The 21,291-nt window shown below is 49.9% G+C and overlaps 1 protein-coding gene across 1 annotated transcript in view; it reads right to left on the reverse strand.

The window, feature by feature from the left end:
- Positions 1-21,291, reverse strand: part of WDR5 (WD repeat domain 5) — a 433,335-nt gene that overhangs the window by 160,478 nt on the left and 251,566 nt on the right. The window contains exon 8 of the mRNA XM_069609613.1: positions 18,698-18,753. Coding sequence (XP_069465714.1) covers positions 18,698-18,753 — 56 coding nt within the window. The remainder of the gene's footprint in view (positions 1-18,697; positions 18,754-21,291) is intronic.

The following is a 21,291-nucleotide window of genomic DNA, read 5'->3' on the forward strand; positions in this document are numbered from 1 at the left end:
GGGGTCTGCTTTTCAAATATTTTGAGAATCTCTGCTCTGAAAGCCTCCCACTCGGCTGGAGTGGATTTTTTAGTTGGGCAACAAACCCTCTCAGGGAAAGCATCTGACTAAGTCGACGAAGGCAACCTATGATGCCTTCTCTTAGACTTCGAGGATGAAGAGGGGTGAGAGCCACTCCTGGATCTCGACCGCTTCGCCTTCTTCCTCTGGGGAGAGTCGCCTCTCGACTCGTTGAAGGTTTCTTGGCCGGGGTAGGGGATTTAAAGATTCAACCTACCTTCAACTTCACCTTTCGTTCCATCAAGGCATTTCCAGTCAGACTGGCACATGGAGCAGTCCGAAGTGTTATGGTCCGCCCAAAGCACCACAAACAGATTCGAGGGGGGTGGGGTTGGGGGGCAGGGGGATGCGGGGAATCAGTCAAAAACATTTTTGACCCACAATCACAACACTTTTTGAACCCGGTCTTGGGGGTGGTCTGTGTCGACGAAGACATGTTCTCTCTCGAAATATCAAAGTCGTCACAAAAGTGAAGAAGCGTGCTGTATTTCTCGAAGCTAAAGCTGTCATGGAAAAACGGAACCGAAGCCAACAGGAGCAGTGTGTGTTATATATACCTTAGATTACATCATCCTCGAGACAGAGGCCCTCGAGGGACATCGAGACGACGCAATTGACACAGACAGCGCCCTCTGCCAAAAAAAAAAAAAAAAGAATTCTGAAGCAGCTGAAACTGGAAATCGAATATCTAAGACGAGGAATACATGGGAGGACACAATCCATTCGAAATGAGAATTCTCCCTAACAAGCAGTTCGAAAAGTGAATAGAAGCACAAACCCAGTTTGCTCGATCTTATGAAGTTCAGTCCTAAAATGTATGGGGCCTTATGCCCAAAAGTCACAAATTCCAAATTAAGATTCCTTCATGAAAGTTGTTTCATAACTGATGAAGTGGGCTGTGGTGGTGCTTTGAACGTACCCCACTCAATCCTATTCCCAAGGTAAGGATTCATAGCCCAGGTAGGACAACCAAATGCCAGGCCAGAGGGAGTTCAGAGACAAGGGCTTTACACCCAATGTTAAGCTGTGGTGAGTGCAGGGGGTTTATGTTAGAGAGATTGATCAGTGTTATGCTTAATCCCCTCTCATAGTGACACCACCAGCACTTTGTGCGACTTATTGCCTTTTTCTTTCTATCCAGAATGAGGGGAGCATTTCCCTCCCTCATTCATTTTATGGGCTCTGAATTTTGGATCTCTGTTCTCTGTTTTTTACCTTTTCTATGGATTCTGATTTTCTGATTGCATCCATCGCTTTTAAGGCATCAGTGTTTTTACTAATGCAGCAGACAGCTCCTCATGGGCAGTGTTGCTGGGGACCCATAGGGTCCTCCTTTAAGATCCTTTTTCTATATCCTCAAGAAACTACAATTCTTAAGATTAGAGAGATACTTAGTCTCTCGCAAAACTATATAGTCTGAGAGATTGGCACACCACCTTCAGTGGAGTGCCAAAGGGATAACTAGTAACCCCTTCTCCCTGCTCATGTGACCCACGATGATCACCTAGTTATGAATGGTGGCAGTGGACGTGTGTCAGGCAAGACTTGGAGCAGTACCCTTTGGGTGCACTACAACAACCTTGACCACCTGGGCAATAGTAACCCAATCTTTGGTATAAGTCTGTGCTACACAGTTGTTAGTGTGGCTGAGCAGCCAGGCTTATCTCAAGAGGGGTCAATGTGAGCAGTAGGGTGGTTACACAGATTCACAGTGACCAGTATCCAAATAAACACTTACACTCAAGGTTTCTTGATTAAACAATGTATTTAACAGTCAGTTATACAAGCCTTCTTCAGAAGGGAGCAAAACATGTAACATTTCAAAATATACTTCAAAACACACTGCTTGTCTGATTATATTAATGTCCACAGGACACTGTGGACATTAATATAATCACTGATAAATTTAGAGCAATAGTGAGATGAGTGGAAAAGTAAAGAGATTTCAGAAAAAAACGAGATCACACAAATATTCTGAAGCAGGCAAGTACTTTTGAACCCCCAATGCAAAGTAAATTAACCCTTTCCTGGAGGGAAGGTAAGGCACAAGCAGAGGCGAGAAGAGTCATTCAGGGAGCCAGGCCAGCCAATGTCAATTCGACAAGTCTAGGTGAGCTGAAGCACTTCTTGCAGGTAAGTAAAAGGCTCACACAATGTTTTAGAAGCCTTGGTAGAAAAAGTAGATTCAATGTAGGGTCACAAGCTGGGAGGCTTGTGAGAGGTAGAAGCTGCAAGCAAATCTACAGAAGCAACCAAGACAAGTCTCAGCTGATATCAAGTAAGGCTATAACAAGATGTAAGTCCTCTCAAACTTTACATTACCTTTGGTTAGAAGAAATGGTTCCAGCTGGCTTCTGTTCCTGTGCAGCTCTTCAGATCCTTTTGTTCCTGGGCCTCAGTCGTGGGGACAAGAGAGGACTTATGGGGACTCCTCCATTGCAAGGGGACGGTCAGCGGCAGAAAAGGACAAACCTCTATTCAGCGGCACTTCGCGGTTTCAGCTCCTTGCGTCTCAGCAAATAGCACCACTGCAAACTCTCGGATACCACTCTGGACTTTCCTTGCATCTTGGGTACAGCACTCTGTTGAGGTGGCTCAGGCTTGGTCAGTCCTGCTTATTGGGATTCCAGAGCATCTTCCACAAGCTCGGATCTGACTTAAATGTGATGCACTTCGTTTGGTGTTCCTCTTCCTGGCACTTCAGTTCCAGCAGAAGTACAGCCAGCTCCGAGAGGATGTCCAGACAAGTTCACTTTGGAGTTGATTGGTCACACCAACTCAAGGGGAGAAGTCTTCCATGCAGGGCTTCTCTAGTCGAGGCAAACTCGGAGCTTCAGCATAGCAGCAGGGCTTCACCGGGCAAACCAACGATCAAGGACTTGCAGCAAGTTCTTCTTCTGATTCCTTCGTCCAGTGGTCGACTGCCTTCCAAGAAAAAAGCCTTGCCTTTTATGCAGGTTTCTCCCATTCATTCCAGCCTAGCTGTCAATCACACAGCAGGGTGGCTGTCTTTGCCAGAGAGCCAGCCGGCCAATCCCCTTTGGGTGCATTCCTGTAAATAAGGGGATTAAGCACAGAGTTTCGGGCACCTCCCTCACTTCCTGCCCCCGCCAGACACCCTGGAGCCAGAGGCGGGACTCACGAGTGAATCCCACCAAAGGCAAAGCGAACAAAGGGACCAAACCTGGTTTAGCGCGCAGAGTAAATCTCAAGGACCTTTCCACAAAGAAATGGTGAAAAAAAGAAGAGTGTCGTCATAGTGACAAAAATGGCACACTTGGGTGCTTTATTGCAGCCATCGGTAAATGCACACCACGGTAGTTAAAAGTAAACCACTGCCACCAGACATTCAGTGAGGAAAGGGTAACAAAAATGTTACATGAGAAGCTAGACAAAGGGGATACTAAGTAGCCCCTCCAGCACCCTATTGTAAGATCGTGTGTGCCGAGTCTAGAAAGTTATAAATGTAAGTAAAGTCAATTTCACTTTACTGCTCTGGGAAAGCAGAGAAGGTATTTAAACATTGGGGAAATCTGGAAGACTTTCCTGTGCCACTGCACTGAAGGTGCCGTGCAACACAATTTATAAGATGATGCCTATGGAGTTTGTCAGACTCCACAACCAAAAGAAAGAGTGTTCAAAATCACATTAAAACACATGAGAGTTGGAAAAAGGGTCTAACTGTCTCCAGGTTAAAAAAATCAAGTCCTCAAAATCCAGCAAAATTGTTGGGGGTCTCCTAGGTGGAGGGAATTAGCACATTTCTGAGAATTCTCCCCAATACTACCATTGTGCGTTTTTACCGCAGGCTGAATCCTCAGCTGCAGTATTGCACCCATGGGTGCCCATTTTGTCAAAATGGACCTTGTGTTTTTTCACAATTTGTTAGAAAGGTCCTTCTTGAGATTTACTCTGCACGCTTAACCAGGTTTGGCCCCTTTGTTCGTTTTGGCGGGATTCATTGGTGAAGCCCGCCTCTGGCTCCAGAGCGTCTGGCAGGGCAGGACGCGAGGGAGGTTCCACAGCCCCAAGATGAATTCTACTGCAACCCCTCTCTCTCTGCTGCCTGTACTTACTTTGCTGCTGCAGGAACAGAGCACCAGGGGACAGGAATACTATAACATAGTGCATCGCCTTTAACCCGGAGCCGAGCTCCAGGAAAATCTTCCGGACTCCCTCGAAGCAGGACTAACCATGCCTGAGCCACCTCAGAGTGCTGGACTCCAGAAGCAAGGAAAGTTCACAAGATGTCCAAGAACCACAGTGGTGCCATTTGTGAGTAGCTAATACCGCGAAGTGCCGCTGATCTGAATTGTGCCCATTGCCGCCGCCGACCTTCAACTGGTGCAAGAGTCCCCAGACACCCTCCCTCTGGTCCCCACGACAGGCCCAGTGTTAGAGAGAATTCTCAGAAATGTGTTAATTCCATTCTACCTTAGAGACCCCCAGCTACTTAGCTGCACTTTAGGACTTTTAATTTTTATCCTGAAGAGTGAGACCTTTTTCCTACTCTTGTGTATTTTTCTTTGATTTGAACACTGTTTCTTTTGGGTTTGGAGGCTGACAAACTACATAGGCATATTTTTACATTGTGACACAGCTACTTCAGTGCAGTAGCAGAGGGAAGTCTTGTAGATTTCCCAAAGGTTTAAATGCCTGTTTTTGGATAAACTACTGTTTCCAAGAGCAATAAAGTGAAATTGACTTTACTTACCTTTTGTAACTTTGCAGACCCAGAACACACCATCTTGCATAGACTGCTGGAGGGGTTACTTAGTATCCCCTTCATCTACCTTCTAATGTAACATTTTTATGTTACCCTTTCTACAATAGCTAGTGGCAGTGGTTTACTTTTTCCTACCATTGTGCATTTTTACCCCCGTTGTTGTAAAATGCAGGGCGAGAAAGGATAAATTGTGCTGTAGTTCCTGTTAAATACGCCGAGCCTGGAAGCTGAAGACAAGTCAACCACTAGAACCAAAACCGAAGAGGATGAAGGAAAAGCTGCCGAGGCGGTTTCCAGCGACCGGAGAGCCTGCTCTGTAACCTGAGCCTGCTGAAACACTTCCTTCCAATCAACCTGGGGACTCCGAAAACGACTCACAGCCTGGTGAGACCCACTAGAATGCATTTTGAGCCATCCCACGCCGTGCTGCGACCTAGCGGGGCTGCAATACCCCAATATCCTGGGACCTCGAGCCATTATACAGTGCATGGTCTTCCGAATTCTGAATCTCACGGAAACTTTGTGGGCATCCTAATGGATCTCCCGAAACAAGGTTCCAGTCCATAAAGTCCCCTCACCACAGTACTGGACCTTTTTAACGCGAACCCGACCAACAATATTCTATCCTCTTCTGTGCTCCAGAAAAGGCGCAAATTCCACAGAGCTGCATCCAGCTGTGAGGAAAACCTTGCCTAGAGCCTTCCACATTGAGCCCTGCTGCAAAGTCCCTTCCAAGGCCCTTTTTTCTATCACCACAACAAAGAATCCACCAACCAGGTTTTTGGCTGCAGATCCTGAAGTTCCCCTGCTGCAAAATCTTTTGTGCTGAGGTACTGTGCTGACTTGGGTATTTATTTACCCTAAGTCTCTTGTGATTACTGTGTAGTTGTGGGGTGTGTTCTGCGATTGGGAGGCCCCTCGTCCAGTTCACCCAGTCCCACTGCTGGAATCCTCCTAGGGTGTCTTCTGTGAAGTCCCTGGACCCTCAACTAACGAATGTAAAATATGCACCTGCTTGAACAGACTTCCTAAGGAACTCTGTCTTTTCCTACTAAAGAACCTATCCTGACACTGCCTTTTGGACACTAAACCCTAGTGACCCCCCTCCTCCCCCATCCCCATCCCTCTTCTGCCACCGAGAACACTCCTGCTCCAAGAATAAGGGAAAGACTTAAGGGATTGGGCCTTTTGCCAAGAAAAGAGAATAAGTGTTTAAAAGTTACTTACTTGTAAGAGAGTTGGTTGGTAACTAACAGTGAACAGTTACAAAAGTTCTTATTTACCTTGAATGTGTGTTACACTATTCTGAGAAGTATAAGTAACATCTTTCTTTCCTTAGAAACTGTTTCGCCATTCTAACAGAAAGTAGTTGTAAGGGTATATTACTCACCTGTGATTTGGTTGTGCATCGTCACAAAAGCAATGGTGTTGGTTTCACTTTATTATTCCTGTTAGGATAATTGTATGAGTGCCCTCCAACTGGGTTTGCATCCCCTGCCTTGCTGTTAGCCTGTCCAGAATAAGTTTGCATTAGATTTTACCTACATAGAATAACGGAGTCATTCACAAAGTGTAAAATGGGGTTTTCCTTTCCCTGGTCTGTTTTAGACAGACACAAATAGTCTTCGGTTTAACCTGCCATTAGTTGCTAATAGCTCCTTGAAAAAGTATGTGGGTCTTACTTACCTCGAGTTAGCTGTGAGACATCCAAAAATCAGTTACAAGAGTTAATGCTTATCTCAATCTGTGTTTCACTGATCTCAAAAGCACCTGTAATTGAATATTACATCCTTAGGTTTTACTCACCTAGTATAACTGTTATATCACAAAAGTAGTTATAGGTTTTCACTGTGCCTAGAATAAGTGTTCCACTATTCACAAAACGCATACAGTCCAGTGGACCAATTATGTGATTTGTTGCTGAGCGTCACGGTACAACTGGTAGGGTTGCCTAACCACAAATGTCCACCAGGCCAGAGTAGAGAAATTAAATCCTAACAGCGAGAAGGGTCTCCCGGAGAGGCAAGGCATAGGGCCTCCCCAGAAAAGGGGCTACTGTAAAGCTACAGTGAGCTATTAATGCGATGAATCAGCATGCACCCCTAGTGAAGTCAAAACTAAAAATTGTACCTGTCACCAGTCCATGTGCTAAAACTAATGGTGGGTGATCACCCCAAGGCCAAAATGGTGTGCTTAAAAAGGAACCATGTCCTAGGCGCTATATGGACTATCAAGGCACCATACACTAAAAATAAAAAAAGTTTCCCGTGGAAGTGGGACTTCACTAGAAGTCCCACGGCAACAGAAAATATAAGTTAGTCATCATAGTGACTAACGTACTCTTAGTTCCCTTTCCTCCATACTGCATGCGCGTCCCTTTCTAGAGACGGCAGACGGAACCTTTTTCACCAGAAAAACCCTTATTCCCCTTTCAATTTACAAACACGCTGGGGTGCGGCCCTGGGAGCATGCGCTACCCTGAATCCACCCACTGGCGCCACACCTCAGTCCTCATTGACACGTCAACAATATTTAACATTGCCTAATGACACCAGTATTATTAGGGGGGAGGATGGAGGGACTTAAGGAGGAAAGGGGACAAAGGACTAAGAGTATGTTAGTCACTATGGTGAGTAGAACAAGTTACTCTCTTACTTGGTAACTTTCTTTCGATGGGATGGTCCGACGACGTATTCCATATCTATGACAGTAATCACCACAGCTGTGCTGCTTCGGAAAATCTTCGGCATCTGCGTCCTGCGTCGATGACGTCGATACCCCGCTCTCGAGGACCTCCTCCGACGGCCGACGTCACTGGATGTTATAAGTAGGAAGCACGACGCCCGTAGCCTCAGTGTAGTTTTTTCCCAGAACGTGTGCCACCAGTCTTCTGCCAGTCTGACACACACACAGCCTTGCGGAAACTTAAGCTGCAATCGCATAAGAAATTCTGTAGCGGGGAAGGTAGGGAGGGAGCGATATGGAATACGTCGGACCATCCCATCGAAAGAATGTTACCAGGTAAGAGAGTAACTTGTTCTTCGAGGGGATTGGGTCCTCTGACGTATTCCATATCTATGACAGACTACCAAAGCAGTACCAATGCAAGGAGGTGGGAAAAGAATTTAGAGAAAAGAAATTTAGCATGCCTAATCAAATTGCGGAGTAAAGGACCGCCTTGCAAAGGGCCAGATCCTGCCCCCGGATGGAATCGAGGGAATAGTGCCGTACAAAAGTATGTACCGAAGCCCAGCCACAGATGTTGCGAATAGGAACACCCCTCTGCAGGTCAGTAGAGGCAGCCATACCCCTGGTAGAATGGGCCCGTAAGCCGACCGGTGGGTCCTTACCCGCCAAGCGGTAACACTCAGATAGCCAAAATAATCCAGCGCCCCAAACGCTTTCCAGCGTAACCAATAAATAGCTGCTCGTCCACTCTGACCCGGGACATGCGTGAAATATAAAAGCTTAACGCTCTCCTAGGATCAAGCCTGTGGAGCCTCTTCTCTTCCTTACCAGGCTGTGGAAGAGGATAAAATGCCGGAACAACCACCTTCTAGCCTAAATGAAATTCCAACACCACCTTCGGAAGAAAAGAAGGACGAACACTAAGGACGACCCTGTCCTTATGAAACACAGTGAAGGGTGGCTTAACTGAAAGTGCCTGTAACTCACTCACTCTGCGAGCGGAAGTGACCGCAACTAAAAATAGTTTTCAGAGTTAGTCTCAAAGGGCATGAATGCAAAAGCTCAAACAGAGCACCCATCAGAAACTTGAGAACAAGGTTCAAATCCCAACCGGGCACCTGGAAAGGTGACTGTTGGAACACATTAGTGAGCCCTTTCAGAAACTGAGAAATTAAAGGAATTTTAAAATAGGAACACTCTTCATACGAGCGTTTAAATATGGACAGCGCCGCCAGGTAACCTTTAGTGGTACCCACTTGAAGGCCCCTGTGGGCCAAAGAAAGCAAAAAAGAGAGAACCATTGGAAGGTCACATGCAAAAGGATCCATGCACCAGTCGCAGAACTTTCTCCAACGGCAACGGTACAGGGACTTTGTTGCGGACCTTCTGGCCGAAAGCAACACCTCCATCACGACTTCAGGGAAATCCCAATCCTTATACCTCAACCTTTCAGAAAGCAAGCGTGAAGGTTGAGGGACCTGACCTCTGGATGGAGAACCTGACCCCCCTCCCGTGAGAGCAGATTGTCTCAGTAGGGAAGACGACGTGGAGGGCAGATGGACAAGTCGAGAAGGTCCGGGTACCACGTCTTCCAGGCCCACGCCGGAGCAATGAGGATCATCTGGGAACCGAACCTTCGTAGTACTTGCGGGATGACGGGGACTGGAGGAAACACGTACAGCAGTGGAAATGACCACTCCACCACAAACGCGTCTCCTAAGGCTCCGTTTGGAGAACATTCCCGCAAGCAGAACCTCTCGCACTTCCAGTTGACACTGGAGGCGAAGAGATCCACTTGAGGGGTCTCCCAAAGGGCGAAGATCTCCAGGAGAATCTCCTGAGCCAACTCCCACTCGAGAGATCACGCTCTGCCTGCTCAGAGCATCCCCCCCATCTCGTTTTCGTCTCCTGCCAGATGAACTGCCGAGATCGAAACTTCCTGCTGCATTGCCCAGAACCAGAGCTGCATCGCCTCCCTGCACAGAGGAAGTGACCCTGCCCCCCCCCCTTTTTTTGTTGAGGTACTGCATGGCCACTGTGTTGTCCGTCAGGATCAGGACATTCTTTCCTCGCATAGTCGAAAGAAAAGCCTTCAGGGCGAGCCCGACGACCCTCAGCTCCAACAGATTGATATGGAGTCTGGACTCCGACAGAAACCAACGACTGCTGACTGCCAACTCGTTGGCATGAGCTCCCCATCCCGTGAGGGATGCGTCCGTCACGATCGTCACCTCCGGCCAGGGCAGCCAAAATGGAGCCCCCCTCCTCAGATTGCCTTCGTCGGCCCACCACAGAAGGTCCTGGGCGACCGAAGACGGCACCTGAACAGGGTCCGACATCTGCCAAAGGACGGAGACCACTGGAGCTTGAGTGCCCATTGCAAAGATCTCATCCGCAACCTGGCCTCTGGCACCCGAAGAATGCAGGATGCCATGAGGCTGAGCAGTCTGAAGAACTCGAACGCTGGGAGAGTCTGGGCAAGTTGAAACTTGTGCACCATCTGCTGAATGTGATGAGCCCTCACCTGGGGAGGAAACCACTGCCCCAGGGACGTGTCGAGCAAAGCTCCGATGTACTGGAGCCTCGGAGTAGGTATCAAATGGGACTTCTTTAAGTTGAGGGAGAAGCCCAGCTTGTGGAGGGAGTGGCAGGTGACTGACAGATGATCCAGGACTTGCTCGGGAGAGCACGCCCTGATCAACCAATCGTCCAGGTAGGGGTAGACGTGAATCCCCCCCTTTCCTGAGGTGCGCTGACACCACTACCATGAGCTTGGTGAAGACCCTCGGGGCGGAGGTCAATCCGTACGGCAGGACCCGAAACTGAAAGTGCGAGTCGCCAACCGCAAACCTCAGGTACTTCTTGTGCTTTGGATGGATCGGCATATGAAAATAAGCATCCTTGAGGTCGAGAGACACCAACCAGTCCTGAAGTTGAAGGGCCTGGAGGACTTGAGAGAGAGTAACCATCTTGAACTTGTCCTTCCTGAGAAGTTTGTTCAAACCGCACAAGTCCATGATGGGTCTCAATCCCCAGTCTTTCTTGGAAATCAAAAAATACCATCCCTTGTTCCTCTCCGCTACAGGCACCAGTTCTATGTCGCCTTTCTCCAGCAGGGATTGAATTTCCTGTGCAAGGAGCGGATCCGGACTCTTCAAAGAGATTCTGCGGTGGATTGTCTTGAGGCCTCTGCCGGAAAGGAAGACAGTAGCCGCGAGTTATGATCTACAGAACCGACACATCTGAAGTAATGGTGCGCCACTCTGCAAGATGCTGCGCCAGTCTTCCAACCGGCAAACCATGGGACATGGCCTCATGACTGAAGCGGCTGCAGCGTTGCCTGAGGGTAAAGAGGCAACAGCCAGAGCGGCCTTGGCACCTCGAGTACCTTGTTTTCCACCTCTGGCACTCCTACGGTGGCCCCTTTGACTGGCAGCTCCTCTCACTTTACCAAAGGATGAGTAATAACGAAAGGAACCTCCCATCCATTGCTGTCCCCTAGGACGAAAAGGAGGAGGCTGTCGAACTGCAGCGCCCAACGACTTTGCTGCAGCTTTTGAGGTCTGCAACCTCTCAAGGCTCTCGTCAGCCTTACTGCCAAAAAGACGTTCCCCGTCAAAGGGCATGTTGAGGAGCCGGGCCTGCACATCAGGCGCAAACCCCGACTTCCACAACCACGCAAACCTTCGTATCACGGTGCTCGCCGCCATGGACCGGCTGATGCAATCTGCCATGTCCAAACCCGACTGAACGGCCTCACACAGCATCCTTGCCATCCTGAACTATGGCAAGGAAACCATCCCGTTCATCCCCTTCGGAAATATGTTCAGCCGCCAAGGAAACAGTTCCACAGAGTGTGCGTGAAACGAGACAAGGCACAAATGGAGTTGGCCGCCTGAAGCGCCATACCCCCTGCAGAAAACACTTTCTTCGCCCAGCCGTCAAAACGCTTGTCGTCCCTATCAGGAGGGATGGTAGGGTACGACGCCTGCTTTGCCGGGGCCATAGCCGCCTGCACCACCAAACTCTCCGCAGTAGGGTGCTTGGACAAGTAGCAGGGGTCACTACTGGCTGGGCGGTATTTTCGCGGCAAAGACTTGCTCACTGCCGGGAGACTCTACCGAGCAGTCCAAGCCGCTGCCACCCTTCTTTGCAGAGCCATATGGAATGGCAGTACAGGGTCAGTTGGTGGACCAATGTCAATGATATCCGCAAGGTCATCCTGAACAAACTCCCCTGGGGGAGCAGATCATCCTAAGTACTCTGTGACCCGTGACATAAGGCGCCGGTACGAAGAATCAGCATGAGTGCCAGGCTCAGGCCTACAAAACTGCAACTCAGGAGAGGTGTCCAGCCCACTAGCATCATGCAGGGACTGCCTCATGTCCTCAAACTGGCTATGGCCTGAGAGAATCTCGTCAGGCACCGTGTCAGGCACCATGGCATCATCAGAGCCCTCATCCACCTCTGAAATGAACTCCAGATGGCAGTAAGAAGGCACATAACTGGAACCAAAGCCATGCTTGACCTTGGCCAGAGCCTTTCTAGGTGGTTCCCCAGAGCCAAGGGGTACCCCAGTCGACACAGCCCCGAAAGGCGTCGAGTGAATCGGCACCAACGACAGACGCAGCGCCGACAGCATCGACGGCGTCGACACAGGCCTCGAAGGCGGAGCCCCGAGCGTGTCCCTCAACATCCTGGGCGTCGAAGGCGTCGACGACTTCCTCGGAGGCGGAGCCTCGAGAGAGTCCGTCGATGTCTTCCTCGAAGAATTCACAGGTTCACGCGGTCTTGAGCGCGTCGAGGACCGGAACCTGGACCAGGCATGCCGAGAACGATTCCCCCCCCCATGTCCGAGCGGGACCTTTCCCACGAATCATGACGACCACCCGAGCCCGAAGGAGTGCGAGCGGCGTCTCTCGGCTGATCACGACCGACCCCACTCAGAGGCACGGACGGACCAGTGCCCTGCGATTCGAGTATCACCAACCTTTTCTTCCCGAAGGAAGCCCATTCCTCCGGTGTCGCATGTTTGGTGGGGTAAGCGACCCGCCGACGGGCAGAGTCCTCGAATGAGGACGGGAAAGGCGACTGATGACGGCGCTTCCGGGAGTGCCTCGAAGAGGCAGAGGAGTGGCAACACCGACTCCGGGACCGAGACCCACTGGACTTCCGACGACGACACGGATAGTCGCCCCTCGAGTCGTCCGTCGAAAACCCCGCAGACCTCGACTTCCGGGGCTTGGACATGTTAACTACGATAACTTCTTCTTGCGCTCCCGCAAGGCTTTGGCCGTGAGCGACTGGCAGTCGACAGTCATCCGTGTCATGGGCCTCCCCGAGGCACCAGAGGCAGGAGTCGTGCGAGTCTGTGACCGACATCTTGGACCCACAGTCCCCGCACTTCTCAAAGCCCGGACGCGGTGTGGAAGACGAGGTAGACATATTCACGAAGAAATAGTACACAAACCGGTTCGAAGAACCGAGATGAACAACAGAAACTCCAAAGAGTCGAGGCGTACCAAGATTAACGAAGCTAACACGTTCGCGGAAAAAACAGAACTGAGGCTACGGGCGTCTGGGGTCCTACATCTAACATCCAGTGACCATCAGGTTGGAAGAGGAGAAGACCTCCTCCTCCTAATTACTGTAGGCCCCTATGGCTGCCAGATAGGTGCGACATGTGTCCACCTGCACGCCTGAGTGCACGAGGTGTGTCGAGACGGAGAGCACGTTATCCAACGTGCACATAAAAGGGTCCATCTCCTTCGAGTTCGCCCAATAACAGAACATGGTCAATTTACTTTTGTATTGGCTCCTGGTAGCCTTGCTCCTGGCCCCCTGAATGATCTTGAGGTTAGCCTGAGATAGACTCAGGTGCTTGTGGGTGATTTGTTCAAGAACCATGCTGCGTGGCCTAACTTCTGAGGTGTAGGGTGGAGGACCCTGCCCCCTGGCTGGGACAGAAGACGTGCTGGACCCAGCGGAAGGTGAATAGGTGGTCTGTCCACGAGGCTGAGCAGCTCTGAACCACAGTCTCGCCGGCCACCATGGAGCTGTCAAAATGATGTTGAGCTGACAGGCTTCCTTTATCTTGTGGATTATCCTGGGGATCAGGGGTGTGGGAGGAAAGGCATAGGCTGTCATGCACTCCCATAGAATTTGCAAGGGGTCGCCCAGAGAGACGGGGCCCTGCCAGGACACAAACTGATGGCACGTCCTGTTCTTCCAGGTGGCAAATAGACCGACTTGATGGTGGCCCCACGTGTCGAAGACCACCTGCAGCACCTGGTTGTTCAATTGCCATTCCCAATTGTCCGCTCCCATTTTGCTGAGCCTGTCTGCTTCCAAGGTTGCCTCCCCTGGGAGGTGGACGGCCGTGAGGTAGATGTTCTCCAGGGGACATTCCCACATGCGGACCACTAGGCTGCACAGTGGAGGGCACCTGGTACCCTCTGCTTGTTAACATAGTACATGGTGGTGGAGTTGTCAGTCTGGATGAGGACGGTCTTGCCCCCAATGAGCGGAAAGAAAGCACTGCGAGCTAGCCAAATGGCCCCAAGTTCCAGCCAGTTGGTGTGTGACTCCTGCTCCTACCGGCTCCAGACTCTGGATGCTGTGGCTGTCCAAAGTGGCTCCCCAGCCTTCTAGGAAGGAGTCTGTAGTGATGGTGACCTGCAGGGCAAGCTGCCAGAAGGGCTTGCCCGTCCGCAGGTTGCAATCCCTGGAACACCATGTGAGGTCCAGGTGCAGAGAAGGAGGTATGCCGACTAGCTCCGCTTGGGAGCCCTTCTCCTAATTCCATGAGGCTGCAAAGCGCAGCTGTAACCGCCTCAGCCTGAGTTTCGTGTGCGGCACAGCCAGCAGAACCACTGCCACGATACCCAATAAGTGCGCGTACCACCAGGCCGAGGTCACTGCTCTGGTAAGGAAGTGTGTAGTGGCCCTCTTGATGGCCATAATCTTGTCCTCCGAGGGAAATACCTTCTCGGAGATCGTATCCCAGATCAGGCCCAGGAAGGTGAGGCTCTGCGTGGGCTGCAGCTGAGCCTTCTTGAGGTTGATCGTAAATCCAGGTTTGTGAAGTGTGTTCATGTGCGCGGAGGAAGTGTGGGTAACCCCCTCCGGAGACATCACCCTGATGAGTCAGTAAACCACTCCGGAGACATCACCGTGATGAGTCAGTTGTCCAGGTACAGGTAGACATGGAGGGCTGCCACTGCATTCATGAGTCTGGTAAATACCCTGGGGGCTGAGTTGAGGCCAAAGGGTAGCATCTTGTAAGGAAATGACAGCCCATGTTCCTGAAGCATAGGAAAGAACAATGTGGCTGCCAAATCGGGATGTGTAGGTAGGTGTACTTCAGATCCAGGGAGCACATCCAGTCTCCCTTGTCTAGTGTCTCTGCAATGAGTGCTGGCCTAACCATCTTGAACTTCTAAAGAGGTGGGTGTGGGGGGGGGGGTATTGAAGGGGGATCGGTCCAACACAACTCTCAGGCCAGCCTGGTTCTTTTGTATGGCGAAAATCCTGGAATAGAAGACTAATCCTCTCTGGGAGGTTGGGACATCTTCCACTGCCTTGCTCTAGGCCAGCGACCAGATCTCCACCAACAGAGTTGCCATCCGAATCTGTGGGAGTGGAGGAGCAGGAGGCATTGGTAGGCAGTACTCCATGGATACTACAGAGAGGATCCATGGGTCCGCAAAGTTCTGGTGCCAAAAATGCATGTGAGCGGCAAGCCTGCCACCCACCGGAGACACGTGGACCCAAAGGGACACGTCATGCTTTCTTTCCTTTTGAGGCTGCTGCTGAGGAGGGGCCTGGAAGAAGCCCTTGCTCCCCCGCCCCCTTTTTTGTTGTTTGCGCCGGTGCCGACTCAACGAGCGGTCAGGCTGTCCCCGACCGCCCCTTGTCGGAGCGTTGATGCAGCTGGGTGTATGCCTTGGGTGTGGCCTTTGTTAGGATAAAGACTTCGAAGTCTCGAGCTCTTCTTTTTATCGAATTCTTCTTCCGTGGTGGAGTGAAAGAGGTCACTACCCTCGAAAGGAAGGTCCAATATGCGATCCTGGACGTTTGGGTTAAACTTAGTAGCCCGAAGCCAGGCAGATCTCATGTTCGTGGCGATGCAGATGGCCCGGTCAGAGGTATCAATTTGGGCCATGGTAGACTCCATGATGTCCTGCGCTACCGGCTTGGCTTCTCCTAAACCCGCCTTGAAGCGTGCCTGGCTCTGCACCGGAAGTTCTGGAAGAAAGTCTGCTATTTCCCCACCAAACCTCTGGTTAGCGGCTGCCAGCATGGCATCAGCGTTGGCCTGACGCAGGTGCAGCGAGGCGTTGAGTACATTTTCTTTCCGTACGCCTAAAAGATCTTCTCCTCCTTGCATAGCAGCGCCGAGAATGAGGTGGCCGAGGACGACTGAGGATTTGAGTATAGTGACGCTGCAGCAATCACCGAAGATTGGGGTTGGGGCTGGGCAGACAGCAAGAGTGGATCCCCCTCTATTTGCCTATACTTTGCATTGAGGCGCCGACTGACAGTTTGGGCCAAGTGTGGCTTGAGCCAGCACTTCTTGGCAGAGCCACAACGTCTTTCTGCATCAGGATACCAGTCTTGGTAGGGGGTCTTAGGGTGAGGACGTCTGCCAAGACCCCCTCCTCGGGCTGCTCTACCTCGGTTTGAGGAAGGCCCAAATGTTCTGCCAAGTCTGCCAGCCTCTGGTGGAAGGCATTCGCTGACGACGGCGTGTCAGGGTCCTCCTCGACTGTGTCCACCTGAGTGTTCAGCTGGTACGGAGCGGGTGGAGGCGTGCTGGGAGCCGTGGGCTGCGGTGTGGGGGCCAGAGGCTGTTGTGGAACCCCCCTGAACTGGGGGAGGCTGGGGAGCCGCAATCAAAGGGGGCAGCTGGGCTGCGCTGGGGCTATAGGCACCGGAGCCATGGGTGGAATGATGGGTGCCGGTGCGGTGACCGGAGGGAGCAAGTCCCTGACTGCATCCCGCAGGATGGCCCCCATCTGGGGGTTTGCATCAGCGCCAGGAACCTTTCGAAGTACCTGTATACAGAGGCTGTAGAGGTGGCAGGAGATAAGAACGGAGAAGCTGGGGGCTGCAGGGGTCGGAGCGCACTCTGCCTCGGTTGCAGGGGGAACCTGCCCTGCGCTGCTGATGGATAAACTGTAGGCCACGTACCTGGTTGACACCAGTCCCACCTTGAAACTTGTTCACCCGCCCGCTCTGTGCCTTGGAGTGGCATCGGACGAGCGGCCATGTTGTCTGGTCCGCTGGCCATTTTGCCGAGCTGTGTGCCCAAGTCGTGGTGCATGACTCCCTGGACCCGCCCTCCAAGACTCTTGGTGGTGTAGAGCGAGACCTACCCTGCACCTCGGGCCTAAGCCTGGAAGGCGTATTGACCTTGGCGTGGTCGTTGGCAGTGCTGCGTGCATACGCCCCCTCAGACATAGAGTTGGTACTATGGCGTAGCCCCTCGGGTGTACACCCGATAGAAGAACCTTGCGGTCCCTCAGCACTGTGCCTGGAGGGATAGGACGACCCCTTGGCCGGTAGCATGACTAGCCTTGGTGTGTGTGTGTGTGACGGTACCAGAACCCGAGAGGTTCCTACCGCTCGAGCGTTTACTCAGGAAGGAGTCGCCCTTACAGGGTGCAAGGGAAAATAGCAGCCCTCCTTTGGGCCTCGATCTCTCCAATGAAGTTCTTCAAGTCCTCTGGAGGTGACCTCCCAAAGAGCTCCCTCCACCTAACTAGCCTGTTCTTCAGTGCGCATGGAGTCAATGCGTCGCAAGCAGTACAACTTTCCCAGTTGTGGTCGTGGCCAAGGCAACTGAGGCAAAGCACATGAGGATCGGCTGCAAGAAAGAGCCCCTCGCAGGTTGGACACCTTCTGAAGCCCGCTGAAGTCGATATGAGCCAGGGAGGAGCGTGATACTGGAGGACCAAGTACCTAAATGACAGATAAAAGACAAAAAGATAGAAGAATCAGGGGAAGAGCATGTGGTATTACATGGCAGGGCAAAACCCAGGACCGCTGGTGAAATCGGCCCGTTCCCATCAACACAGAAAAGGGGACCGAGGTGTGGCGCCCGTGGGCGGAGTCAGGATAGCGCATGCTCCCAGGGCCGCACAGCTCTAAATTTAAAGGGGGAAGCAGGGTTTTTCTAGTGAAAAAGGGTCAGTCTCCCGTCCCTAGGAACGGACGCCCATGCAGTATGGAGGAAAGGAAAAGGGACGCAAGAGTAAAGGGGGTGAGGGGGCCTGGGAGTGCTTAGGGGTCCCCTTAAAGGGACATCAGAACACCCCAAATAGAATATTGCCCTAACAGCACTCAAAACCGATGCTGGGAGAAAAAACAAAATCTAAGGAGGGTGTCCATTATGAACATTGCAGGTAGCATGTGCACATCGTACATTACAACAAAACAAGTGGCAAAGGAAGTTCAATTGAGTCCACTGTGCTTGCAGTTATAATTAGCAAAGGTAACAAAGGCTGCAGGTGGCTGGGAGTTGTGGGTACGTTGCCCAAGTACCACAGATTTGGAAAGTAACAGCACAGGTTCCAGTCACACCGCGCCAACAGTAAATAGTTTGTAAACTGCATGAGTTGCAGAAAATTTAAATTGGAACATATGCAGCCCGACACGTGTTTCGAGCATAACCGCACTCTTCCTCTGAGGCTCGTCTCTGAGTTGGATCTGATAAGATCGGTGGTTGGGTAGTGCAGGAGAGAAATGCTGATAGCCAATCTAATTGTGTTAAACTCGAATTCTTCGCAATTGCAGAACATTTCTTGGTCGTCGGCTAGTCTGCTGTTAGTGATCCCCTAACAGCAGACGAGCCGACCAGACGACAAGCCTCAGAGGAAGAGAATGGTTATGCTCGAAACACTTGTCAGACTGCATATGTTCCAATTAAAATTTTCTGCAACTCATGCAGTTTACAAACTATACTTTTGGCGCGCTGTGATTGGAACCTGTGCTGTTACTTTCCACATCATACATTATTTTGCCCATTATTAACTGGCCCATGTTGTTGCCTAATAAAGTTTAGTGAAGTAATACTGTAGGCTAACCACTAGATGGCAGACATAGCATTTGAATCTAAACACATTCTCAAATTCAAACTCGGTCTAACATTTGTTTCAGACTACTGCAATCCATGCACCATTAAATTTGACACATCCAAGTAGAGGATAAGGTTAGACTTACCAAAGACCATCGTAACTACTGGAAACAATTAAGGAGCCATCACGATTAAAATGAACCTAGAACATGAAGAAATACCAGGATTAACAACTTCAAATGGCAAGAGCGAGATGGAAACTAAAAATTATGTTTTTTTAAATACAGGTGTTCTCTTGTTCACGTTACAAGGAGGCTGTAAACATTGTTGTATTATGTTGAATTTGCAATGTCATGTCGCTTTCACGAGACCACATTGCCCAACATCGACCTGCAAAAGCAAACTACCAAACTTATTGAACCGAAGATTTCCTTTCAACCCTATTAAAAAGGACAAGGTTACGGCAGCTGAGGTTAAGAAGAGGAGACCAAGGTGGAATATGTAGAATAACTCCCAGACGACAGCCACAAGCAGGGAGGAATCAAAACTCCCACACCATTAACACTCTCGATAAACCTAGCAGGGCTCAGGAACTTCCAAGTAGGGGCTTACTCCCAGTGAAGCCGCAGACCAAAAGCTACCCTAATTTAAGAGTGTGCCGTAGTTCTAGCTTTTAGGTTGTTTAGGTCTTTTAGCAACATTCCCTCCATATTTCTATGGACCCAAAAAATATTTTGCTTTTGAAACTATCCTTTTTACAGTGTAGAGAAGTCTTTAGCTCCACTCCCATGGCTTTTGTTCATTTTGTTATGGGGAAACTGATCAGTCCTTCAGACCATCAAGAGTGGCCAACTAAATGTTTCTTTTTACCTTTTTGTTAACTTTTAAAAGAGCACATTTCATCTTAAAATGCAGTGCAATGGGGATACTTTTGTATCACCCCAGTCTTTTACACTTGGTATTTTTGATTACGTTTTTTTTTCAATTTGGCTTTATTGGTTTTAACAAAGAAACAAACAAGATGGAATACCCGTTACACATAAGACCATTGTAAGCATATGATTGTATGAGAAAGACAATATACAATATATCAAAAGACATTCGCAACATAGGTTATGCTTATATCAGGGTATGTCCATCACAACTTAAGGAACCCTACCTTCCCCCTCCACCCCCATCCCTTCCTTGATTGAGCACTCATCTGTTGAATGTTATAAAAGGGTAGGGACTTTGAAAGTGTTTTATTTACATTTCCATTGACTGACTGGTCTGGAGCCACCTATTGCGAGTTCTCTTCCATTGGTTTCCGTCGGGGATTGCCTTTTCATCAGGACCCGGCATGGTCTTCCGATTGGGACTCGGAGTCTGTTGCGCGATGTTGATTTTTAAAATCCATCCATAGGGCTTCACATTGTGAGGCTTTGCCATGCAGAGAGGCGGTTATGGTCTCCATTAGGTAGATGTTTGTGGCCAGATTGATCCATTTGTTTTTACCGGGCACCGTTGTAGACTTCCATTTAATCACCAGGAGAGCCCTGGCCTTTTATATGCGCCTAAAGACAAGCTGGTAGCAGCAATCATATTTACTATGTTTTAATTCTTTTTAGTGTGGAAACCAGGCTGCTGTGGTCACACCTTATTACTACGCCAGAAAAAAATTATGCTGGAGACTAAGTCCAATTGCTGTTGTGCGATAAGGAAGTTTAATTGATCTGCCCTATGGATTATACGTGTTTCAGCAAGGTGCCTTTCTCAAATCAGGGCCAACTTTATTTCTCTTGATCATTACTGGAAGTGTAATAACGGGGATCAATCCCAACTGCAAATATCATTGCCGCGTCCCGCGTTCAAATATCATTGCCGCTTGAACAGTAATGATCAAGAGAAATAAAGTTGGCCCTGATTTGAGAAAGGCACCTTGCCGAAACACGTGTAATCCATAAGGCAGATCAATTAAACTTCCTTATCACACAACAGCAATTGGACTTAGTCTCCAGCATAATTTTTTTCTGGCACAGTAAGAAGTTGTGACCACAGCAGCCTGGTTTCCTAATTAAACAGAGTTGAGGAACTCAAAGTCTCCGTTCTATGGCACACCAATGCGACAGTGCAAATTTTTGCATTTGATCAGGTCGCGGGGGTTCTAAGTGATATCAACCCAAAAGTTCCTTCAAAATCCGTTCTTTTTAGTGTGCAAATTCATGTTTACCGCTTATGGATGCTAAACGTGGCCATTACCCTAAAATGGCTGTGCCACATGATTTTGCCATATTCTTTGGCCATATTGTTGTTTGGTCTTCTTCCTGCCGAGTCAGTTCAGGAAATCCCACAGTCATGGACATGCCCATGAAAGCTTCTGCTTTCTCGGGCTAGTGATGCTGTGTGTGCCTCAGGAAGGGTGTGGGACTGTCTGGTCCCACTCCACGTCCGTGGTGCCTAAAAGTCTAGATTGGACCACTGCTAACTGTTTGAATGGTGCAAACAGTTACAATAGGTGAGCTTGGACTTGCTTACAGGCAGAATCTTGGATAAGAGGACTCCTCCTGTAGCCATTTCTTCAGCTCAGCGTTGGAGCCAAGTATCCAGTGTAGAAGAGCAGCCAATTAAAGATCTGTGGACTCCTCCATAGTTTGGCCAGGTGAAGCCCTGGTGGACTACCCGATCTTCGAAGGCCCCGAGTGGTGCTTCAACCAGATTCAACACTTTCTGAAGGATCGAGCTGTCCTGAACTTTTAAAAGT

This window comes from Ambystoma mexicanum, chromosome 8 (assembly GCF_040938575.1).
Source record: "Ambystoma mexicanum isolate Mex_15411 chromosome 8, UKY_AmexF1_1, whole genome shotgun sequence".
Classification (NCBI taxonomy): Eukaryota; Metazoa; Chordata; class Amphibia; order Caudata; family Ambystomatidae; genus Ambystoma; species Ambystoma mexicanum.